Genomic DNA, 21,172 nt, shown 5'->3' on the forward strand with positions numbered 1-21,172 from the left:
CGTTGTAGCGGGATCTACATGTGAAGCGGAGTACATAGCTGCTTCGGAAGCAGCAAATGAAGGAGTCTGGATGAAGGAGTTCATATCCGATCTAGGTGTCATACCTAGTGCATCGGGTCCAATGAAAATCTTTTGTGACAATACTGGTGCAATTGCCTTGGCAAAGGAATCCAGATTTCACAAGAGAACCAAGCACATCAAGAGACGCTTCAATTCCATCCGGGATCTAGTCCAGGTGGGAGACATAGAGATTTGCAAGATACATACGGATCTGAATGTTGCAGACCCGTTGACTAAGCCTCTTCCACGAGCAAAACATGATCAGCACCAAGGCTCCATGGGTGTTAGAATCATTACTGTGTAATCTAGATTATTGACTCTAGTGCAAGTGGGAGACTGAAGGAAATATGCCCTAGAGGCAATAATAAAGTTATTATTTATTTCCTTATATCATGATAAATGTTTATTATTCATGCTAGAATTGTATTAACCGGAAACATAATACATGTGTGAATACATAGACAAACAGAGTGTCACTAGTATGCCTCTACGTGACTAGCTCGTTAATCAAAGATGGTTATGTTTCCTAACCATGAACAAGGAGTTGTTATTTGATTAACGGGATCACATCATTAGGTGAATGATCTGATCGACATGACCCATTCCATTAGCTTAGCACCCGATCGTTTAGTATGTTGCTATTGCTTTCTTCATGACTTATACATGTTCCTATGACTATGAGATTATGCAACTCCCGTTTGCCAGAGGAACACTTTGTGTGCTACCAAATGTCACAACAACGTAAATGGGTGATTATAAAGGTGCTCTACAGGTGTCTCCAAAGGTACATGTTGGGTTGGCGTATTTCAAGATTAGGATTTGTCACTCCCATTGTCGGAGAGGTATCTCTGGGCCCTCTCGGTAATGCACATCACATAAGCCTTGCAAGCATTGCAACTAATGAGTTAGTTGCGAGATGATGTATTACGGAACGAGTAAAGAGACTTGCCGGTAACGAGATTGAACTAGGTATGGGATACCGATGATCGAATCTCGGGCAAGTAACATACCGATGACAAAGGGAACAACGTATGTTGTTATGCAGTCTGACCGATAAAGATCTTCGTAGAATATGTAGGAGCCAATATGAGCATCCAGGTTCCGCTATTGGTTATTGACCGGAGACGTGTCTCGGTCATGTCTACATTGTTCTCGAACCCATAGGGTCCGCACGCTTAAGGTTTCAATGGCAGTTATATTATGAGTTTATGAGTTTTGATGTACCGAAGTTAGTTCGGAGTCCCGGATGTGATCACGGACATAACGAGGAGTCTCAAAATGGTCGAGACATAAAGATTGATATATTGGACGGCTATATTCGGACACCGGAAGTGTTCCGGGTGATTTCGGAGAAAACCGAAGTACCGGAGGGTTACCGGAACCCCCCGAGGAGAAGTAATGGGCCATATGGGCCTTAGTGGAGAAAGAGAAGGGTAGCCGGGGTGGGCCGCGCGCCTCCTCCCCCTGGTCCGAATTGGACTAGGAGAGGCGGGGGGGGGGGGGCGCCCCCTTTCCTTCTCCTTCCCCACTTCCTTCCCCCTCCTAGTAGGAGTCCTACTCCTACTAGGAGGAGGACTCCTCCTTGGCGCGCCTATAGGGCCGGCCGGCCTCCTCCCCTTGCTCCTTTATATACGGGGCAGGGGGCACCCCTAGACACACAAGTTGATCCACGTGATCATATTCTTAGCCGTGTGCGGTGCCCCCTTCCACCATAGTCCTCGATAATATTGTAGCGGTGCTTAGGCGAAGCCCTGCGACAGTAGAACATCAAGATCGTCACCACGCCGTCGTGTTGACGGAACTCTTCCCCGAAACTTTGTTGGATCGGAGTCCGGGGATCGTCATCGAGCTGAACGTGTGCTAGAACTCGGAGGTGCCGTAGTTTCGGTGCTTGATCGGTCGGGCCGTGGAGACGTACGACTACATCAACCAAGTTAACGCTTCCGTTGTCGATCTACAAGGGTACGTAGATCACACTCTCCCCCTCTTGTTGCTATACATCACCATGATCTTGCGTATGCGTAGGAATTTTTTTGAAATTACTACGAAACCCAACACCTATCATCACGGGAGGCCCGATCTTCATCAACATGTTCATCATCACCATCTCATCTCAAACCCTAGTTCATCTCTTATATTCAATCTTTGTGTCAAAACCTCATATTGGTACCTGTGGGTTGCTAGTAGTGTTGATTACATCTTGTAGTTGATGCTAGTTGGTTTATTTGGTGGAAGATTATATGTTCAGATCCTTGATGTTATTCAATACCCCTTTGGTCTTGAGCATGAATATGATTTGTGAGTAGTTACTTTTATTCTCGAGGACATGGGAGAAGTCTTGTCATAAGTAATCATGTGAATTTGGTATTGTTTGATATTTTGATGATATGTATGTTGTTGCTTCCTTTAGTGGTGTCGTGTGAACGTTGACTACATGACACTTCACCATCTTTGGGCCTAAGGGAAGTCATTGTGGAGTACTCCCTCCGTTCCTAAATATAAGTATTTTTAGACATTTCAAATGGACTACAACATATGGATGTATGTAGACATATTTTAAAATGTACATTCACTAATTTGCTCCATATGTAGTCACTTGTTGAAATATCTAAAAAGACTTATATTTGGGAACAAAGGTAATAGTTATTAAATGATGGGTTGCTAGAGTGACAAAAGCTTAAACCCTATTTTATGCGATATTCCGTAAGGGGCTAATTTGGATCCATATGTTTCGTAGTTGTGGATGCTTGCGAGAGGGGGTAATCATAAGTGGGATGCTTGTTCAAGTAAAAAACACCCCAAGCACCGGTCCACTCACATATCAAAGTAACAAACGTGAATAAAACAAATATGATGAAAGTGACTAGATGAAATTCGCATGTGCCCTCAAGAACGCTTTGCTTATTATGTTTCGACTCGTTCTTTGCAACAAAAAGGATTGAGTACCTTGTTGCACATTTATTACCGTTACTACTTATTGCTCGTTACAAATTATCTTGCTATCAAACTATCTGTTACCGATAATTTCAGTGCTTGCACGCAATACCTTGTCGAAAATCGCTTGTCATTTCCTTCTGCTCCTCGTTGGCTTCGACACTCTTACTTATCGAAATAACTACGATTGATCCCCTATACTTGTGGGTCATCGTCCAGTTGTATATTATTTGCCCAATTCGGCAAAGTTTGTGAAAATTATGGCCAAAAAATGTTTTTAACCATTTTCAAAATTGGCTTAAAACTGTAAAGAATTGGTATACAAAAAAGTATCACAATTGTTCAGGCTTTCCAATGCCATATCATTTGCTGCCTTCCGACAAACCATTTAGAAAAAAAACTGAAAATACGAACTCGGAGTAACTTCGACCATTTTCTAAATAACTTTTAAACCCTTCAAAATTAAGAAAAACGTTTTATATGTAAAAGAAGTGCATTTTCATAAGCTTTCCAGTGCCATATCATTTGCATCAATCCAAGTTGCCGTTTTCAAGTTACGCGTAAAAAATGAGCTCGGCTGTTTTGTTTGAGAAAATTCGTCATTTTTCAAATTACTCGTTAACCGTATGAAATTGGAAAAAAAATATGTGAAATAAGAGGATTTGCAGCAACTTTTCAATGCCGTATCATTTGCCTCATTCCGATAAACGGTTTAGAAATAGACTCGAAAATGCGTTTCATGTTTTTTTGTATGAAGAAAAACGGTTTGCCAAATTGATTTTAAACTGTGTTGATTTTGTAAAAACTTAAACGTAGGTTGTGATCCACATGTCCATAGCTTTCCAATGGTATATCGGAAGACCCATTTGGACAATGTTCGCGGAAGTTCAACCTCTTCTTGGGTGAAGTTGAACTACTACTGCTGTGACGGGTCGGGTAGTTATCATAATATTATTCTGATCCCGTGATCAAAATAATGTTTATATATATAATAGAAAATGGGTTAGTACTCCTTAGTCTGGAGAAAAAAGGGTACACTGCAAGCCCTTTTAACATACTTTATTTAACATATGTAGCCAATTCACATGAGGTAAAAACATTTAATATTCAATAGCAATTAATTAGGTTAGTTAAGTTTATGCCCTAAAAGAACTTATATTAGTTAACAGGAACGACTAATAGCATGGTTGGAAATTAAGCATTTTTCTGGTCAAATTACATATAAAATTATTTTAATCTGAGTAACGGTTGCAACACGATCATTTTAACATATTTTGTGTAAATAATAAAGACCAGGTACCTAAACGGACTGAAAACAGAGTGAACTAGACCTACTAACATGAAATACTGACCAGCGCCCGGGTGGCACAACAATGGCTACAGAAGTTGGGCCGAAGCCCAACAAATAAAGAGAACAGAGAGGGATTTAATACTGGACCGTGGGTTATTTTTTTAAGATGCGTCCAACGGGATATAAATATTCTAGTATGTTAGTTTGTGATTTACCATAATATGCGATTGTGTAAATAAATGTTCATCAGATTTTGTCTGTGATTTACCTTATATTTTGGTCAGAATTGATTTAACTGCCCATAGTATGTGATTTTGTAAATAAATGTTCATTAAATGTACTTCTGATTATCTTTTTATATATCAAAATTTGGTAAGTAAATAAAAGTGAAATTGATTCAGAAGGTACATACACTAAAGTGATTAATTATTATACGGGGAAGGTTCGAGGAAGGGGTGATGGGAAGAAAGATGAATCGGGAATTTTTAATTAGTATAATAATATAGAGATTTCACATAATTCTGTCTTTAACCTCCAAAAAAAGAAAAGTATCTGTCTTCTAATTGGATGTATCTCTCATTGTATAGAAAAAGAAAAGTATCTCTCTTGATTGGGTGTATTCTTTTCTTTCCTAGCCTAAATGATTTACTTGCCACTAATGAGGTGATTTAGTCAAGGTTAATTTCCTTCTAAATTATGTATAATTATGTGCATTGTTCATCGTGATCAAAATAATACACCTTACATACAACCAAAGGAATGGAGGGAGTATAATATGATACACTCCAATTTTTTGATATAATTTTAGCGTATGCTACTACTACTCCCTCCTCGTGCATAATAGTCCCTCCAGTTTTTTATGTAAGGTGTATTATTTTTAGGACGATGATCAAGGCATAAAATTATACAAAATTAACCTTCGTTAAATCATTGATTAGTGACAAATAAATCATTTAGGCTAGTAAAGTAAGAGATACACACAATCAGGAGAGAGGTATTTTTTTTTTCTTTATAAGGAGAGATACATGCAATCAAAGGAGAGACACTTTCCTTTTTCTAGAGGGCTAAAATCAGATTTTGAGGAATTAGAAAAAATGCACCTTATATTATGAAATTTTATAAAAGAAATAAATACACCTTATAAAGGAACGGAGGGAGTGCACCAGTATGAGGAGTGGAGGGAGTAATAAAAGATCGAGACGCTTGACGATCTAGTACTAGTAGAAAACATCGGGAAACCCCCTCCCCGTGTCGATCCAACCACCCCAAGGGCCGCCACTCCCACCGTACCGCGGCAATGCCGACGCCGCGAAACCGGAAGGTCCCTGCCCCTGCCCCGCCGCGCCGGCCGCCTCCCCGCCTGGAGTACCGCGCAAAGGACGGCGCGTGGTACGGCGCGCGCATGGCGCTGCAGGGCGACTCGCTGCGCGTCATGTTCGAGGAATTCCGCGAGGAGTTCGACGAGTGGCACGACCCAGACGCGGGCGACCTCGCCTCCCCGGGCGACGTGGCCGCGCTCCGCGCCAGGTTCCGCCCGGCGAGCCCGCCCCTCGAGGACGCCCGCTGCGGCGACCTCCGCCGCGGCCAGCCGCTCTGCGTCCTCCGCGCCATGCCCGACGGCGAGCGCAAGTACTACGACGCCGTCCTCGATTCCGTACGCTCTTCGCGCTGCGCCGTCCTCACTTCCTTCTTTCCTCACGCATGTATGTTATGCTTTATCAGCAAGCGCCGACCGAATACGCAGGTGAAAAGAGCGGCTCACGTCACCGTGGGCGGCGAGGAGCGGTGCGCGTGCCGCTTCACGGTGCGGTGGACGGACGGGCCGTTCCGCGGCGGCTTCGACGAAGTCGGCGTCGACGAGGTCTGCTGCGTGCGGGACTCGCCGGTCAACGACCCGGTGCTGAGCGAGTTCCTGGACCGCGTGACGAGGTCGTTCGGCTTCTGCGACGGCGAGGAGAACGCGAAGGCGGCGCAGGACTCGCCGGTCCAGGACCCGCGGCTGAACGGGTTCCTGGACCGCGTGACGAAGTCCTTCGGCTTCTGCAACGGCGAGGAGAAACCGAAGGCGGCGGCGTCTCAGGGTACCGGGGCCACGCCGGCCCCGGGCAGCGAGCAGAGCGCGACGGCGGCGCCTCAGGCGAGCGGGGCCACGTCGCTCTGGGGCGGCGAGGGGGGGACTGCCTTCATAATCATCGACTAGGTGTCGCGGCCTGCACTGCATTCCTGCGCTTCTGTTTCGATGTATCCATGTGCCTGCCCTGCTCGACGATTGGTGAGGGTATTTTGTGCCTTTGCGTTGCTTCATTCAGTTACTGTCTTTGTCTTCCATGTTTCGTGTCTCAAGTCTAATCTTGTTCGGCCCCAAAATGGACGCCATCGTTGGTAGTACTGTACTTGGTAGTCGGTACGATTATGTATCTCTGTTCATGTTGCCATCTTTCCCTGGAACCTGAAAGCCATATTATTGAACTGAGCCAAATTTTATTCTGTATACCTGAAAACCAAAATAGCATCCACCAAGCGTTTAAATAACAGCGCTCAAAACATGGTGATGCTACCTAGTGCAAAGTAGAACAAGATTACATTAGACCTAATGTTTATGCATTGAACCCCTCCCCCCAAGGTTGATGAAACCTTGATATTCATCAAACGTGGATGAGGATGCGTTCCGCGTCAGTTAGTTAGCTCCAGCGGGTAATTGCCGAGCCAGCAGACAGTACGAGCCTGTAGCCTACGAACAGTAGCAATAACCCAAGTTTTGGTTTCTAGGAATTTTCCTAACGCTAACATCCATCTCTCTCCATTGAGCAACACCTTTATCTCTGCAACCTGGGTGCAACCTGGGATAAATAACACGAGAGGTGAACATCCACGGACTGAATCATCGAGACTCCTCAAGAGGTATCAGTTTAAGGGTCATCTGCACAGATCGTACCAAGGTTCAGCACACAGCTGTAACGACCGCCAGGGCACCACCACGGTGATCACGCACTAATCATACCAGTGTCCACTGTGCCATCAGCCGCCTGGAAGGGGCCGTCGACGTTGAGATTAACGTGATCTTCTGGCGGTGGCACCCGCATCTACTTCCTCGTGAGTTTAGGTCCAAGGGCGGTGGCGCCCTTCGATATGTATCAGCTTAGCACCTTCTTTGTCAAAATCTGCATGTAGAAATTGCTCAATGATCGGTAGCAAATCCACATAGCTGGCTAGGAACTTCTTGGATCCTTCGACGGTCAGCAGAGCGATTCAGTAACCTGATGTTTTTCCATCATCAAGGCTTCTCTTACAGTTGCAGTTGCAGGACAAATGTGTGGGCTTCAGAACCAACCCACATATGGCTTCCAAACCATACAAGGGTACACCATGTACAAGTTTGTACTACTACAAATTTACTCATGAGGGCAGTTTGGATAAGTCAGACTACCCTTGCGCCTGGCAGGAGCTTAAAAGTCTGAAGAATGAAATTGTTCATAACATAGTATTGGCTCCAACAAATCAAAGTATGCTGGCTAAAGGTCTCCTCTTTTTTGGAGACAGTATAAAGGTCTCCTTATGAGCCATTAATCATCCCTTTCCATTTTTAAACAAGACCAAGCAAAGAAAACTATCACAGGTATATCACACAAACATAAATAATGCAAACAAGAAATGCAAAGAAAATGTAGAAAAAGGAAACCCCATAACATATTAATTTAGTCATGCTATTGGCTGAATGTCGGTCAAGTAGCACAACAAGCATGTCATCTACACAAAATGAAATGTTTCGCCTGGGTACTACCCTTGTGCTACACAGCAAGCATGGCATGGCGTCCTATGAAGAGTAATAACGTTAAGAGTTTCCCTAGAAGCACCATGACACAGTAAAAAAACCTAATATAGTCGCTTTCGGCAGTCAGAGGTGCCACAGTAGCAAGCTAACTTGGAGTTTCCCATGAAAAGCACTATGGCACCTGTCAAAGAACCTAATAGAGCCACTTTCGGCAGTCAGAGGCACCACAATGGCAAGCTAACTTGACAACATTGCCATCTGGATCAATGACACTGTCCATTCCATACCCGTAGTCATACGAGAGTTCCTGCAACAAGTACAGTCAAGTCAGCAAGCCATAGGCAGGTGAAGCAGCAGGAAGATAAAAGGTCATGTGCCCTCACTTGTACAATTGATATAATTGATTATGTTTCAATATCTACTACGTAATATTTAACTTAACAGCAGTTTACAAAACCAATTCATAAAATACATATCACCTTAGTATGGGTGCATGCATCTATGATCCATAGGCCGGGGGTAAAAAAAAGAAGAAGCTTCCATTATCTAAAAAAACATAACGCCTTAGAATGTGTATGATCGAATTTTCTCACTTTGATCTCTATAGTGTATCTAGAAATTTCAGGGTCGGCAGTATTAAAATGATGCTGTAGATTTTTCACCAAATATTTGTTGACGTTGAAACGAATTTATTTCATAATTTCTGTAAACATATTTGACAAAAGCAGTGGCCATGTTCATCTTTTCAGTGCTATTCATGAAACATCTATCTTCTTAAACACAGGTAACAGCTTACTAGTAATACAAATATGGGCAAAGAGCAGTTCAATTGTCTTAAGATGATCTACCACAAACATGGTTGAGGAGCAATGTAACATGGAAAATGAATGAATTACTAAATGAAAATAGATAAGTACCACAAATAACTGAAAATAAAGCTTGAGTGATTCTGATTCAACTATCTCACCGAGTTTTAAAGTAACACAAGTTTACCTTTCTGGGAGTTGGTGCTACTCTTAGACATCTATGTGTTTATCAGATATATCAATTCATCAATATAATAGGGTTAGTGCTACTTAGGATGACCAGGCAAAAAGTAAAACGTAACATGGGAAAATGAATAAATTACTAACTAATCAACACATTAAGATTAACAGGTCAAATAACTGAACAATAGATCTTCAATAGTTATGATTCAACTATCACTGAATTTCATGGTTAACATCTTACAGAGTTAATTTTTCCTTGAAAAAAAATCAAGTTTTAGTCACAAAAACTCACCTGAAGAGGTGGTATGGTATCAGCTGCAACAAGCATGATTTTTGCTAGCTTGATATCTCTATGTGAGCTCAATACGCACTGGATGAAAAGGTTCGGTTGGCAGCTATGATTTATGAACCTCGCAATGTTGCCAATGGAACCAGCATCAATGCAATACTCTGGGGCTTGAGAAGCCTCCAAGTCATGCTCGTCTTGAAGAGATGCCATATGCAGTTCTGAGCCAGACCTTTGCTGTAGAAAAATAACGAGCAAATATCATGGTAATGATGTGTTAATACACAATATATGACATTGTGGAAAGGGAAGAAAATGACAACTTCAGGTGGAGGAAATTATAGTAGATCATTTTACAGGATATGCTGCTCCATCTGTTCCAACAAAATCTAGGCCGATTACTAGCTCTAGAAAGATGAACAAATCATGATATCATGATATCACTTTACTAGTCAAAGACAATCATGATATCACTTTCACTTTCCCATTCTAACAGAGAACAATTGTATTGAGAACTAGAAGTAGTGCATCACAGTAATATATCCTTGGTTTTATTATGGTAAGTTGGTAACTTGGAGAAATAGCATCAAATCGAGGCATCGGGCATACAACAGTTCAGCTCCAAAGTTGAAACCAGCAAACGGAAGAGAATAATGCATTACCTTCCTCCCATCCAGGCCTTTAATGGTCTGAAGACAGTCTATATCAAATATGTAGTTGTTGTCCAGCAAACCTTCAACTTCAGCGTTTCTCCTCAGTACCCCAGTGTATTCACAGATGAGTGCCCCAGGAAGAATAGTGTCCCACGTTCTTACACTCCAACCTTTTAACTCAGTCTTGAACACCTGAATTTACATTTTGATTCGTTAATCTACAAGGCAATGTAATATACTCTGTCCGGTTGTGTATATAAGTCAGGCATGAAATTTTAGGTCTTTAACTTGACTAACATAACATATCTAATATGCCAAAAAAGATATTTTGAAACTTCACTCGACGACGAATCTGAAGATATATTTTTTGTGGGCATATAACAAAAGTTTTGCTAGTCAAATTAAAGACCTGAAAACCCTTGCTCCACTTATAAACCTGACTGGAGGAAGTAAGGATATAACACATAAAAGAAAATAAGAGACTAAGAAAAGTAGTACCTCTAGGCGGTATTGCAATCCTTGCTGGGATGTTCTATTTACACAGCTGCAGTGGCAGCTACAATTAGCACCACACTCAAACACAACTGCTTTGGGCTCCACCAACCTAAAGATTACACAACCGATTAAAGAAGAGCTGCAGCCCAAGAACAATGAGTACATGATCAACATTTTTTTTCGTTCCCTGAAAACTTGATGCGCCATTGCCACTTCACATCGTAGGCAAATATTACCATAAACATGTTTTTTGACATTACATTATGCTAAAAGCCCAATGATCTTCAACGCAAAATGTTACCTTCCAACATTCTTATGTGTAGAATCCAGATGCTTAGCACGCACTTTCTTTTGTGTGGACACATATGGTAGATCAGAGCCATTGCGATCAGCACACAAACAGTGTGTAGAGCTAGAACAATCTCCTTTGCAATTGCAACCCATACTGTCAGCTGGCATCTTGATATATTCTGGAATCTGCAGTGACTTAGAGTACACAAAGCCTACAAAAGGCATGATGCAGATAAAATCATTATAGTGTGTGCGCTCAATATTTGTGAAAAGCGAGAAACTCAAGCAATACAAGTAACACATGTCAAAAAAGAACAGAACAAGCAAGCATCTGGCATAAACAGAAAATTAGCGGCCAAAATCACATATGATAAAAACAGGTAAAACGATGGACAGGAGAGCTAGTTAAAGGGAATAAATAGAAGTTTGTAGCATACCAGATGGAGGAACAGGAGGATCATCAACTAAATTTGTAGCAGGAATTGGAATGTTCTCCTGCCCATAAGAGATGTCCCGACAAACCAACCTATTGAACAAACTCAAAGACAAATAGTAAGAGCCGGAGGGAAAAGACAAAAGAGTATGAATACTGAGGATAAATCAATATGGTCAGTGCTCAAATAACGAACCCAGGTAATTCAGAAATTGGCATGTGAACATCTCCACGATTAAACAGCACCTGCACATATATGTGTTTATAAGAAGCTAAAAGGTAAAGAAATACTAAATAAAGCATCAGGGTCAAAGAAAATTAAGTGGAATGAAAATCACTTCTCAAACATAGGATTTGAAACATGAGTACAATAGGCTGTCAGTCAAGAGAGTCGATATTATGATATTTATAAAGGGTAAGAAATTTAATAGAGGGGGACTGCATCTTCAGACTCCTAACCAACATCAAGTACTAGGAAATTGCTGGATAACTGAACTGAAAGATCCAAGCACAAGAAGTTCTTCTGTGAGAAAAATACACAGTAAAGAAAAGGCACAAACTACATATGTGATTAAGGATTCTAAGAACGCATGTGATCCCGGATTGTAAGAACAATAGCAGTAAAAAAATGGTACCTCCTGTTTCCTAGATCGTTTCCAAGTTCACAGCGGTTTCCCAGTCAACTTGGTTATTTTCCAGTTTTCTTTACTTTTTTTTTGCATAATTTTTTGTTTCATACACATTTGACAACTCTTTGACGAAGATTCCAAATGGTTCAGCCAAAATCGAGCCACAACTGAACATCTGATTACAGCCATGATCTTGGAACCTAGTTCAGTCAATAATAATACTATACTAGATTGAAATGTTGATACAAGTGCTCTTATAATGCAAAAAGAAGAATAAAGAGATATCGAAAACAAGAAGATAAGGGGCTGAAATCAGCTTGAGCTTGTAAACTCTACCCTGGAAGTTGTCAAAGGTGGTTGACCTTCAAGACGCTTCAATCTGAATTTGAAAACCAAATGCCCGCGCACTCCTTTCTCTGACAAGCAATCCACTACCTATGTAACATTTGTAGTCATAAAATAAGTTACTCAAGATGCAACCATGAGACATGTTCAAGTTTCAGAAGCAGTAAAGATAAGACATATAACAGGAGGCAAGATCACTGCAACTATCGCTGATGGAATACTTCAATTTGCTTCAGACTAGAGCCTTAAGTTAATGGAAGAAATATTTGAATAGATATACAAATGCTCCCTCCGTCTGGAATTAACTGTCGCTGAAATGAGTGTATCTACACACTGAAACGCGTCTACACTCATTTCTGCGCCAGTTAATTCCAGACGGAGGTTATATTTGATAATAAGATCACACTAGGTGACTCTTCGGCAAAATAAAAATATCACACTAAGTCGCTAGTTTGGATGATTAGTTCAAAACTATCAGTCTACATACACTTGGTACCAAACAGATATTTGATATTAAGATAATCTAGGAGATAAAAACCTTGTACAATCCATCATAGGTGTACACTTTTCCAGTGTAGCTGTTCTTTTCTATATGCCCACGAATAACCCGTATAGGGTTGCCATTATCCTTGCTATTCTGCACAATATTAAATTATGTCACTCGAGAGCCAGCAGCAAAGGTTAATCAATACGAAGAACAAAAACTGTGAGAAGTACTACCTCTGTCCCAAAATATAAGACGAACTGCAAAGATGTCTTATATTTTGGGACCGAGGTAGTAGATTACAAAGAGAACTGGTAATTGCAATGGATGCTATTCAACCTTTAATCTATACCAATATAAAAAGACCCAAATGGGCAGATCCAAATCATCTCGACCGTCAAATCATGTTATCTAGCGGTTCAAATCACTCCAATGTTGAGCACCAAACACGTTTGACGCTCTAATTACCCACCACTGCCATTGGTTATAAACACATTTTGACTTAACGCTATCCCTTGAAATCTGTCATGTAATTAATATCCTACCATTTTCGCGAAAAAGTAATTGATATCTTACCAAATACCAACGTGCAACTAATATCCTACCTAATATAAACGTGCATTGCACGTACATTATTACTAGTAGAAGTAAGAGGCGACTATTAGCATTTGGAAGAGAACTAATTCTTGAGATGGAAAAGGAAGAGCATAAGCTACTCTAAACTTGGTGATGCAATCAATGGCTGTGTGCATCGCAATGATGCAGGCTCGGGATTTCAACCTCCTTTTTGAAAAAAAAAATATTCAACTCGAATAAGATTACAAATAATAGAAAGAAAGAAAGAAAACAAATGTTATATGGGAAGAAGAAAATAATAAGGCTGAGCACATTATAATTGAAGTGTGACTATAGATTATACATACAAGAAAGAATGAAAAACTGAAACAACAAGATAGGTTTTTGCACGATATAAAAATCAAAGGAACCCCGGGAAGTAACCTTCAGTGCCAAGTTTCCCCGAAGCAACGTTTGTTCAGTTTTCTGGTGACCGTTGCCAAGCAAATTGTTCCCTCCTTCGCCAGTGTAAATAATTTCGTCAGCTTTGTCAAAATCATCTTCATATGCCCCCGACATTACAATGCAGGTGGCAAGAGGGAAAATTAAATCTTGATACCCTGGCTGCTTAATCAAGTGATCAACACTACCAAATAAATCATTTTTTCTTATGGAATAGATATATTAACAAATAATATGATCAATAGAGCTTTGCAGATTGTACATCAGAAAAATAAATACAACCAGATATTAACAGCTAGACAAAGTCCTGTGAAATAAAATAATTTAACATGAACTTACTCAAAAAATAGAAAATATTTCTACGATCAAGACATTAAAATGTTTACCCTCTTATGTTGTATATATATAAACAGACAATGACATTATATGAGTGTTCAATGACCTATTTCTATATGGCACACTGTCAAATCATTTCATTGCAATGTGACGTGCAGAACTAGCCATGGACAGGGGTGCGTGGAAGCTTGCTATCCATGTGCCAGAACCGTGAGTTGGTTGCGAGATCTTATGGGTTTCACCTCTAACCTATCCCAACTTGTTTGGGACTAAAGGCTTCGTTGTTGTTGTTGTTGTTGACGTGCATTATATTTCAACTTACATACCATTTAAACAAACGAAACACTCCTGAGTAAATTTTACTCGTAGGCTACTATGGTACTTAACTTGACTTCTATTTCACTTCAGTGCTACATCAGTCAGCTGTATGCTAAAGCGGAAAAAAAAATTGTCGTGTTAATTTCACAATGTGGGGTTGGGCTAGCTTGGGAGGAAGAAGAGAGGAGCCATGCAGCATGTGTTAGGGAGTACTAAGCTACAAATCATTTCTACCGGGTTTTAATCGAGTTTTGTGGGTGACACCATCACTTGGGGTTAAATTGCATTTATTAGTTCACGGCTTAGACGTCAAGGAGCGACGAATTGTCCAAACCTTCTTTTTGGGCATGTAACTAAGAAAAATGGGTGAATTCTGTTTGAGCAACCATTTCCCCGTCTTCTTATGTATTCAATACTGAACTGAAGTTCAATTTTACATCTAGGTCAGGGAACCCTAGACCATGGTGCTTGGTTCGAGTTGAACACTGAACTATGAAATATGTATTATTAAACCTTGAAATTTGTAGAACCGTCTAACTTGTACCCTAGCTTGTTTTTGCATTTTCGTGTTCCCAAAACACATGAATTTTTTGCGAATGTAAGGAATGATACAAAATCATAACCTGCAAAGCTTAATCCAGGAACATTGCTATTTGTGTCCTAGGCAAAAATTACAAGAGATAAATAACTTCCTCTCGCCTTTGTGTGTGTGTGTGTGTGTGTGCGGTGGGGGGGGGGGGGGGGGTTACAGAACACAAATTGTCATGTTTTTCTAATCTTTGCAGTTATTCGGCCACGGTTTGAAGGGTGGTTTTATCTCCCAATGTCCCCGCAAATTCTGAAAAAAAATCATGGATGTGGGTGTATGCTATAAAATGAGAACCTGCAAAAAATCATAAAAAATATAATAATTTGTGTTCCATAAAAAAACAAGAGATAACTGTATTCGTTTTGTTATTTTTTTCATAGAACACAGGTAGCCATATTTTTGGATGAAACTTTGCAGGCTATTGTTTCAATTATGAAATGAATCAAGTGCATACAGATCAAATTTGGTTAGGATCAAATAAACCAAGAGCATACCAAGCTGAATGTCGATTTCATATTTAATGGGCCAATATGTCATGGTCATTAATAGAATATCGAATATGTTACTGTGTTATCCGCTAATTTTGAATACCCATTCCACTAGCCTTACCTTATCTTGATGTTTTGAACCAATATAATCTATACCCTTCATCCAATGGCCATGTATGCCTAGCACAACCATCTCAGCACGTGAGTAGAATTGATCTCCAACATCAACCCCTAAGAAAGAAGACAATGAGCGAATTCACATTGTTATTTCTATAAAGCTAGTAAGAAAGTAGGCAAGAACTGTTTCATCAATCAATAAGACATTTTCCTCTTTGAAAATAAATGAAACACTAACCAGGAAGATGCCCTATCCTCTTCTCTGGATAAAGTACGGCATTGGTCGCTTGCATCTGTTTTATTTTCCAGGTTCACATAAATTTGCAATATCTATAATACACAATTCTAAGTATCACTAATAAGAAGGTACCTTTGTTAATGCTTTCAGATCAGGGCGCTTTGATGGCCGTTTGACTTCTTCAAAATCTTCGTCATCTTGGTTGTTAGTCTTCCATGTTCACAAGCAAAGAAGGTTATGAAATCGTACCAAACATTTCATAGGGTATCAAACTGCCAGAAATAACATAAAAATACGGCAATGCATTTTTTTGTGGATAGGGGCCGGTGGGGACGAGGATTATAACTGGTCAAAGTTTATATTTCAACCTTCGATTTACGGTCCCTAGCATTTTTTTACCCTCTTGAGCTAATGCTTCACCCATGGCTTGGTTTTCCCACATTTACCCAGAGTCTGTTGTTCCATAAGTGATAAAATCAAACATTTGTATGAGAAAATAAACAAAAATCATCGACAGGACCGTTCAAAGTAAATTATGTCTGAGGAAACAGATAATAAACGAACTCCAACACGGGAGGAGCCATGTAGATTTTAATTAAGGAAAACTTACTGCATGATACTAGAATTAGCTCAGGGGTTGAACTTTGGAACATGGGTCCATGCACACCCCTTATGAACAGTAAAATCAGAAAAAAATAGAGTGAGTGTGGACCCATGTTCTGTCAATGTGTGAAGTTTCGCGAAGAAATGACACGGTATTCTGGGCAAAAAAGGCAAAGTCAGCGCTTAAAAAAACATGTTTGAAGTAATTTGGATGTCCGATTTTTTAAATGTTATTTTTGCCAAGAGTACAACTGATGTCATTTCTTTGCAAAACTTCACATGTGAGTAGAACAGTTAACCTAAAATTTTAGAATTTTTTATTTTAGAACTATTTTTAAAATTTTACTTTTCACAAGGGGTGCATGGACCCATGTTAACCATTCTATTTCAAAATTTTAGAATGAAGTATATTGGAGTAAGTAACGGGGGACAGAAATATGTAAAGCATCTATAATAGTATCAAAATGCTATCGATCTATGCGGATGATGTCGTTCTCCCACATGGATCTGGCATTTGTCAAGGAAGTAATGCACATCTTTGGAGAGGCATCGGGTCTGAAGATTAACTATCAAAAGTCCTTGGCGATCATGATTAGGCCGGGAGCGGGGGACACCGAAAGAGTTGCTGCAGCGCTACCGTGGAGGATTCAAACTTTTCCGTGTAAATACCTCGGCCTCCAACTTTCGATCAAGCAACTAACTCGCAATCAGTGGCAGCCTATGGTGGATGCGGTGCTCAACTTCCTGCCAGGATGGTCGAGAGGTCTGATAACTATGCCTGGCAGGTTGATTCTTATCAACAGCATCGTTAGAGCGAGGCCTATCCATCATCTTATCGTGGCCAATGCACCGAAGTGGGCCTTGGATAGCATTGACAGAGGGTGTAAGGCGTTCTTCTGGGCCGGTTCAGAGGAGATTCACGGTGGACAGTGCCTAGTGGCCTGGAGTCGGGTTTGCCGGCCTAAGGAGCTTGGAGGGCTGGGTGTGTTGAATTTGCATACACAAGGAATTGCCCTCAGGCTCAGATGGGAATGGCTCAGACGTACTGATAACTCCAAACCTTGGCAGGGACTGGCTATGTCGGCAGACAAGGAGATGCAAGCAGCCTTCGCTAGCTTGGTGCATTGGGGGGCAATGGAAGCCAAATCCTATTCTGGAAGGATAGATGGATCCAGGGTCCCCGCATTATGGAAATTGCACCGCTGGTGATAGTGCAAGTTCGAACCCAAACAGTGAATCGGCGGTTGGCAAAGGATGGGTTGACCTCAAGCAATTGGATTAATGGCATCAAAGGGGAACTGTCAGCAGACGGGCTTGTCCAGTTCATTCAGCTATGGAAGAGATTAGGTACTGTGGATCTTGACTCCTCATTGGAGGATCAAGCTATTTGGAAGTGGTCGGCATCGGGCCAGTACTCGGCTTCTTCGGCTTACCGGATCATGAACGAGGGACCTATCAGATTGGGATGCGCAAAAGGACTGTGGAAATGCTGGGCTCCACTGGGCTGCAGACTGTTCATGTGGTTGGCGCTGCAGCAAAGACTTTGGACCTCCAATCGTAGACTCCGGCATGGACTTCAGGATGCTACATCTGTATGTTTCCTGTATGATCAAGAGGAGGACTCGGTGAATCATATAATGCTCCAATGTGTTTACTCGAGGCAAGTGTGGTTCCAATGCTTCAGGTGGGCTAAGATCGACATGCGGATGATGCCCTCGCCGACGGATATATTGCAGGAATGGTGGCCAACTGCCCGGAAATGGATCCCCAAGGGGCATCGAAAGGGATTTGATTCGCTGGTGCTATTGACTTGTTGGAGCATTTGGAAGCAAAGGAATGGGCGAGTTTTTGGTGGCCATGGCATTAGCAAGGAAGAGGAACTCTCCACGAAGATTTATCAAGAGCTGCGACTTTGGCTAGCGGTAGGAGCAAGGAGTGTTCAACACTTGTGTGAGTAGTCCTGTATGGTAGGAGTAGGAGTGGGAGTCTCTTTGGCTTCGCCGACTTGTGGTGACGGCCAGAACAATCCTCTTGTAATTATTTCTCCCTTCTATAAAGCTTAGGTACGCTCTTGGCGTACTCTAAAAAAAAGTATCAAAATGCACCTAATTATTAAGGACTGCGCTATGGCGTGACGGGCCCAATCCCCTGCATGCGCTGGATGCAGTGGATGTCGGCCAGGGCGTCAGCAGGTCATCATCAGCCTGCGCAGACTCGACAGCGTGGTCGATCACACACTGGAGAGTGCGACACGCCGTAAAATTCCCGATTATTAATCACACGCTTCACATGGACTATTACTAATATGATTTGTATTTGAGATGTACAAAATGTTAGAAACAAATAGAAATAGGAGCATACAAAAGCCTTTTAGAAAGAAATGCCTAACACACAGCATCCAGCGCAATGACTGCAAGCATGCTTCCATGTGCACAATGACTGCAAAATATTTAGGAGAAAAGACCTGCTAACGCGAACAAGCATAACACGTTTCAGAATGAAGACATGATCAAGAAAAAAGGGAAACAAGCAGGGAACTATAAGCTCCCCGCAACTTATATTTCCTGTATGCACACATAGCTACTACAAATTCAATATAATCAGGATTCAAGGTGTACACAAGGTCATAAACAAACAGGATCATATAATAAATCATTTTGAAGGAAAGTCCTGGTAGTAGAAACCACATGACATGGCCCATTAAATTAAACAAAGCACACACAACATAGGTTAGCAACAAATAGCCAAACAAACAAACATAAGATCAGACCAAGCATATGCATCCATGTGCACAATGATGACAAAGCTATTTAGGAGGAAAGACCTGATAGCACTAATATCAGAGTACTAAAAATGCACATGTTACTGCAATTTTAGTAGCCCCTGGTCCAATTGTGCAACTTCTAGGTGACTGAGATTTATGGAATTTCAGGCAACTGAAAATTAGCAAACACTATGACTGGCGGACTACTTTCTGTGCAACAGCCAACAGTACAACTGTACGAGATTACTCAACTAATGGCATGAAAAAACTGAATGAACTTCATATTCATGCTCCAGAATTTCACAGCTCAAACTGTGCGTTCATGGTACGTCCAGCCAACCAGTACGTGTAAATCTTTCATGGTCAAAGAGACCCTAATTTCACAGCTAAAACTGTTCGTTTATCATAGAAGACACAGAATGCCACACCTGACGCTTGAGAGCCCTGGAGGCCTTCAGCTCTTGCCTTACAGCCTGCTCCCTTTGCTGTTCCTCCTGTGACACAAACCATATGCCAGGCCTTAAAAACACTATAGGAAACTAACAATCCCTTTTGTTTTTTCAGAAACTAACTAACAATCCTTAATATGCCCAGTGCCCACATTCAGAAGTATGTTTTTGTTAACGAGAAAATTAAGGAGACCGGGAGACCTGCACAAAGTGAAGGTAATTACTGCTGAAAGCCCGCAGCGTTTCCTTCACACGCAACCTCCAGCTCTTGCCGCCACCGCCATGCTCATCGGCCCCACCATCCACGGGCGCCACCTCCTCGTTGTCCTTGGGCAGCGCCAAAACCTCGCATGCAGTCATCGCCGTTGCCATGGGCGCGGTGACCGTCCTGCGCCTCTTTCTCCCGTCCAGCGCCACCGCGTCGGACTCCACCTCCATGCCCTGGAGCAACGGAACGAGCATGTCCACCGCCGTCTCCGCGGCCTTGGCAGCCTCCCTCTGCTTCCTCCTTACGTAATGCAGCACCGGCTTCTTTACCGGGACGCCTCCCTCGTCCCTCTTGTGCCCGAGGCGCCCGACGGACCCTGCGTCGTCCGGGCACCCCTTCTCGGTGTGCGGCGCGCTCCGTGGGCGGCGCGGCGCGGGGTCGGTGAAGTCATCGGGCTCGGCGTAGTCGGGGTACCCCTTCTCGGCATACCGCGCGCTCCGTGGACGGCACGGCGCGGCGGAGGAGCGGACGTCGGGCAGCTCGGCGTAGTCGAGGCACCCCTTGTCGGCGTCCCGTGCGCTCCGTGGGCGGCACGGCGCGTGGACGGCGCGGGCATCGGGCGGCACGGCGTAGTCGAGGCACCCCTTCCGGGCATGCCGCGCGGTCCGCGGACGGCACGGCGTGGCGGGGCCGCAGAAGTCGGGCTCCTCCGCGTAGTTGGGGTACCCCTTCACCGCGTACCGCGCGCTCCTCGGGCGGCACGGAGAATCGGCGAAGCCCGGCACCTCCATGACGGCGGCCGCCGGTGGGATCGCGCTCAGGCTCCTCCTTTGGGGCGGCGGCGAGGGTTTTGGGAGGGATTGGGTGAGGGCGGAGAGAAGCGAGGTGCGCGACAGGACACGGACGCGATGAGAAAGGGAGGGAGGGGCAGGTGGACGAAGCCACGAAGGTACTGCTCTTTAACCATTTGCGGCGAAGCTTGGGGGACATGGGGATTTTACCAGACTGCCTTCGCGAGCTCGCGATGGAATGTCGTTGGGGATGTCTGAATGAAAGGGCGATGTCCGGATCGGACGGCCGCGAGCATAGTAGCCCGAACGGCACGGCACGGCATCGCCGTCCAGCACCACTGGGTGGGGCGGATCGATCCTAGAAAGAAACGGAGGGGATTTAGGGTATGTTTGGTTTATACTAGAAGTAGTAGCAAATATGTGCCTTTGGTCAACTCCAACGCACAACCCAATTTTATCCAGGTGTGTTTCTTTGGTTCCAAAACGACAAAAAACAATGGTCCAACGCAACGACTTATATCATTTTTTCATCGTTTTGTGTTTACTCAGGATCAAATTTGCTCATGATTTGGGTCCAAAGCGGATACAAGCC

At 42.7% G+C, this 21,172-nt stretch overlaps 2 protein-coding genes across 4 annotated transcripts; one reads left to right on the plus strand and one right to left on the minus strand.

The window, feature by feature from the left end:
- Positions 1-5,467: 5,467 nt before the first annotated feature.
- Positions 5,468-6,776, plus strand: LOC123054169 (uncharacterized). Of its 2 annotated transcripts, none has more exons than XM_044477880.1 (2): positions 5,468-5,939; positions 6,030-6,776. In XM_044477880.1, the coding sequence occupies exons 1-2, from the start codon at positions 5,583-5,585 to the stop codon at positions 6,483-6,485; spliced, it is 813 nt and encodes a 270-aa protein (XP_044333815.1). In that variant the 5' UTR covers positions 5,468-5,582; the 3' UTR covers positions 6,486-6,776. The 2 variants fall into 2 exon arrangements, with proteins under 2 accessions (XP_044333815.1, XP_044333822.1); XM_044477887.1 differs by having other exon boundaries at positions 5,468-5,914; positions 6,008-6,776.
- A 1,175-nt stretch (positions 6,777-7,951) lies between these two features.
- LOC123054156 (histone-lysine N-methyltransferase, H3 lysine-9 specific SUVH4) lies at positions 7,952-20,830 on the minus strand. Of its 2 annotated transcripts, XM_044477868.1 has the most exons (16): positions 19,783-20,830; positions 19,561-19,626; positions 15,898-15,975; positions 15,766-15,820; positions 15,532-15,641; positions 13,662-13,841; positions 12,717-12,815; positions 12,170-12,268; positions 11,401-11,450; positions 11,209-11,297; positions 10,782-10,983; positions 10,484-10,589; positions 9,995-10,177; positions 9,339-9,569; positions 8,537-8,603; positions 7,952-8,364 (listed from the first exon to the last, which is right to left on the minus strand). In XM_044477868.1, the coding sequence occupies exons 1-15, from the start codon at positions 20,578-20,580 to the stop codon at positions 8,538-8,540; spliced, it is 2,412 nt and encodes an 803-aa protein (XP_044333803.1). In that variant the 5' UTR covers positions 20,581-20,830; the 3' UTR covers positions 7,952-8,364; position 8,537. The 2 variants fall into 2 exon arrangements, with proteins under 2 accessions (XP_044333803.1, XP_044333795.1); XM_044477860.1 differs by lacking the exon at positions 8,537-8,603 and having other exon boundaries at positions 19,783-20,827.
- Positions 20,831-21,172: the final 342 nt, after the last annotated feature.

This window comes from Triticum aestivum, chromosome 1A (assembly GCF_018294505.1).
Source record: "Triticum aestivum cultivar Chinese Spring chromosome 1A, IWGSC CS RefSeq v2.1, whole genome shotgun sequence".
NCBI classification, from domain to species: Eukaryota; Viridiplantae; Streptophyta; class Magnoliopsida; order Poales; family Poaceae; genus Triticum; species Triticum aestivum.